At 35.0% G+C, this 4,061-nt stretch overlaps 1 protein-coding gene across 3 annotated transcripts in view; it reads right to left on the bottom strand.

Moving 5' to 3' along the window:
- Window positions 1-4,061, bottom strand: part of DLGAP1 (DLG associated protein 1) — a 546,520-nt gene that overhangs the window by 218,525 nt on the left and 323,934 nt on the right. Inside the window, exon 1 of one of the 3 annotated variants that reach the window (XM_019546496.1) lies at window positions 3,189-3,465. The exons of the other annotated variants lie outside the window; for them this stretch is intronic. Coding sequence (XP_019402041.1) covers window positions 3,189-3,263 — 75 coding nt within the window. The 5' untranslated portion in view covers window positions 3,264-3,465. Of the gene's footprint in view, window positions 1-3,188; window positions 3,466-4,061 lie in introns of those variants that run through there. 3 annotated transcript variants of the gene reach the window in all.

The following is a 4,061-nucleotide window of genomic DNA, read 5'->3' as shown; positions in this document are numbered from 1 at the left end:
CTTCCCTGTACTCTGCGTTTCATCCGCATTTCTTCTGAGCTGTAATTAAGGCCCTTAAGTAAACTTATTTCCCCAACTCTGAGTATACTGGTGGTTGCAGAGCCATCCAGTGGCTCATGAGAAAACATAACTGATACCAAAAAAAAAAGAAATGTGAAAAAAATCTGTGTAAATTTTCTTTCACTCTACAGATGTGCCAAGGCCTAGTGGAATACAGTAATTAGGGAGAACATCAAGCAGCAAATACATGATTAGAGATGAACTGTGCACTGCAATAACTCTGATGCATGAATGATTATAGTTTCATAGAAATTGAGGGTGGTGTAAAGCTATGAATACATTTAGAATATCTGTCAGGGAAGGACTCCCTGTTATGTTACTGTTTCCATTAATGTGTCTAGTTTTAGATATTACAATGGACATATACCATGTTCAGTTTGGCAAAAACAGTGTTCAGTGCCTAACAGATTTCACTTTCAAGAAATAGGAAACTATCTTGAATGAATCAAGAGCCATCCTCACTATCTCCCCACCTGTCTCTGATTGAAAATTAGACTATTCCTAAAGTTGAAACAAACCTGAACATTTTCTTGACTTAAAGAAATTTACTAGCTCACTCACCGTCTTTCTTCCACCAACATAAATACAGTCACTTTTCAGAGAAACAATCAGATAATTCTAATTTGTCCTGATCTTGCAGATGAGATTTTTAATCTACACCAATTCACATGGAAGCAAGCCTTGGGGTATGATTTCCTTTTCTGTACTGTTGCAGAGGATTACTGAGTACAGAAAATTCCTAACAATCTACTGATCTTAGCCTATGTCAGCCACAGAATATTGTGAGATTTAAAGACCCAAGTGCCACAAGAGTTAAAGATGAATTTTGGGTTCTACTACTGTAAAACTGATGAGGTAAGAAGCATCCAAACACGTAAAATATCATTACAATTGGGGACATTACTAGAGAAAATTTCTTTGTAACTCATCACTGGCAAATAAGACATAAGGGAGGAGGCACAAAGTATATCATATGAGAAAAAATAGTAAGAAAAGAGATTTATCAGCCCTCCTCCTAAAACAGGGAATTTGTGGCTACTGTTAAAAAGAGTTTGGATACAGGAAGGGTACTGCTTGGCACTTCTGCCACTGCAGCTCAAATAAGTGGACTTCCCTACAGGGATTATCTGTTAGCATTAGAAAACACTGTATGACAGGTGAGCAACTCTGCCCTGAATCAAAACTCCAAAACTTGAGAAAATAGCATCTCTAACTTCTCTAATTTTAGTAGACACCAACTGGGGACCATACTAAAGTTAACAAAGTGAGATTACTCTTGTTTGTTATTTCCATTTCTAAATTCTTAGAAGTCATCCAGATACTCTGGTGAAAAGGCCATTAGAATAAGCAGGCAGGTCCCAACAGAATTTCAGCCATGACCTATTTCAGACTCAGCCATTCAGCTTCAGAGAAAGAACTTGTATTTAATATTTAATATCTGCACACAACATTTATTTAATAAAATATTTTCAATATTAATATCACAAGAAAGGGTTGCATAAAACAATAGGCTCTTCTAAGGATTGCATAGTTCATTTGCTGGGTCATCAACAGCAGTTTAAATTACAAGTGATCAGAGCATCTAGTAATTTGGTTAGTGATTTAAAATGAACAAGCAAACAAACAAAGAAGCATCCCCTTATTCAAAGTCATTATCAGAGTAGTCCAAAAGTGTCATGAATTTGCAGTTAACTAGCTTGAATTTCAATTATTACATTTCAAATTGTCCTAACAACACAGGAAACCAGGCTTTCTATGACAGGATTAGAAGTTCATCAGGAAAATTAAAGCCAGCTGAACTATATCTACATCCTATTGAGAAAGGGATACTGATTATTTTAAATATTTAGGTTGAAACAGCGCCAAAAGGGCCACAATTAGTGTCAGGGTCCATTAGGCTTCACACTTTTCATATACCAGGGAAGATAATGATAATACCTATGCACTAAACTGTTTATAGTTTAAGAAAGTAAGGAATATACAAAGGGAAAGTGATACATGAAAGGAATCAACATTTTCATGATGTTTTTACAAGCACTATATATATGTGTGTGTGTGCGTGTGTGATCTTGTTATATTATTAATAGAGAAAAATAGACTTCAGTTAGTCCAGTGTCACACTTTAAACTAGCCCTCATTAACTGTCTCATAACATTCTCAATGTTAATTAAAGCCTGATTAAGGTTTTCCTTTGTTTTTTAACAACTTAGAAACAGTCATATTCCACTAAATATTTTTAAAACCATCCACATAATTGGCAGGGGTTGTGGAGGAAAACAAACACAAGACAAAATTTGGACATAAATAGAATGGCAAACTTAGAAGAGAACATTTAGTTATTTTAATTTCTGCCCTACATGACTGTTGGGTATAGTTTCATTAAGACACAAATAATGTCCTCTAATTCCTCTTCAAGAACCAATTCCCGTCAATTAAATATTATCTAAAAGTCCCTGCGGAAGTGTTCATTTGAAGCTGATGGTGGCACAGTTTTTCACTCTTTCCTAACCATCTGGTTGTTAACTGAATTGTCAGCTATTTTATCAAAATCTGCCCGGAAGCTAAAAGAGTAAACAAAAACAACAAAGAAACCCCAAAAGTCCAAATTAATCTAAATCATTAAATCCAAAATTTACATTTCTTCTGGTCTTTTAAAGACACCCAAGAAATCTAATGTATTAAATCTTAAAAAGTTGAAACATTTTGCTGTTCCAGCCTGAAGTCCCTCCCCACTCTACACGTACATCTGTACATACATGCTGCCCATACACATTTTACCCATTCCCTTTGCCCCACTCTGCTCTAAATTAATAGAAAACATGGATGTCTGTTTACACATTAAAAACTGAGAAATTCAAAAGTTGGTATTATAAAGGATTTTATATGTCATTTTATCATGCTTACTGAGCTCAATTTAGAAATGTGGGTACTTTTCCAAAGCACCCAAATCCTGCACTTTTCCCAGGTGCTGATTTGAACAGAAAAATGTGGAAACTCAATGCCTCATTAATGTATCCACATTATAAAACTGGGCTTCTATATATGTTTGTATATATAAGCAAATAAATCAACAGGCACAAATAGGCAGTAGTCCCATTATTTTAAAGAAAAACAGAGTTATATCAAACCTCTTTTTTCCTCATGGTCTTCTCTCTTCTCTGGGTAACATTATTCCATTTCACACATACACTTAGATGTGCCATAACTGCTTTGTTTAAAATGCAAAAAAGCTATCCACCGCTCTTCTAAGAATGAAATGGTTTTAAAATTTTCGGATCCATGTTTCTGCCACAACCATTCACCGGCAGTATGATAGCTCCAAGAGCAGACATCTGATTCTTGACATTTAAAGATACAATACTGGTGAAAAATAGTGACGCTGTATTAACTGCAAACAGCTTGTGAGGGAGTAGGTGATGTACTCCTAAAGTGTATAATCAGAACAAGCAATAATTTCAACATTTCTATTTGGTATTTTTGAATCAATGCCATCAAAAAGAGCAATAGCCAGATACACAAATCTGGACACTTTATAGTAACTGTTTTGTAAGGATTTATATTTGATGGCAAAAAAAGAATAGACAGCAGGTTGTTTCCCTTCTGTACAAAGAATTAAGACATCTCAAAGTTTTCAAAAGGTCTCAAAGCTTGAATAATAAAAGAAGCTGTAAATGAAGACAAATCCTGAAATTACAGAAACCAAAGAATTTGTATACTGGTAACATCCTGTTCGCTGGCATTGTAATGCTAAATGCAAACACTACAACCTCCCGTTCTCTGTGCCCCCACTGAGACTGCCTTTTTAATCCAAAAGATTACACAGAAAGCTCTCATTCTTCCCACATAAAAAAAACCAGCCTCCTCCCCTGAAGCATTCATCTGAAACTGTGAATTTTAGCAAGGAAATAGTTTTATTTTTTTTATATTGATTATCCTCTTTTCTGTTTAAATGACCTTTTAGAAGTCTGAAAAAAAATTACCTCTGAAGGACCAGAATGGGG

This window comes from Crocodylus porosus, unplaced genomic scaffold (genome assembly GCF_001723895.1).
Source record: "Crocodylus porosus isolate Cpor-Errol unplaced genomic scaffold, CroPor_comp1, whole genome shotgun sequence".
NCBI lineage: Eukaryota > Metazoa > Chordata > Crocodylia > Crocodylidae > Crocodylus > Crocodylus porosus.
This window is presented reverse-complemented; position numbering and strand designations above follow the sequence as displayed.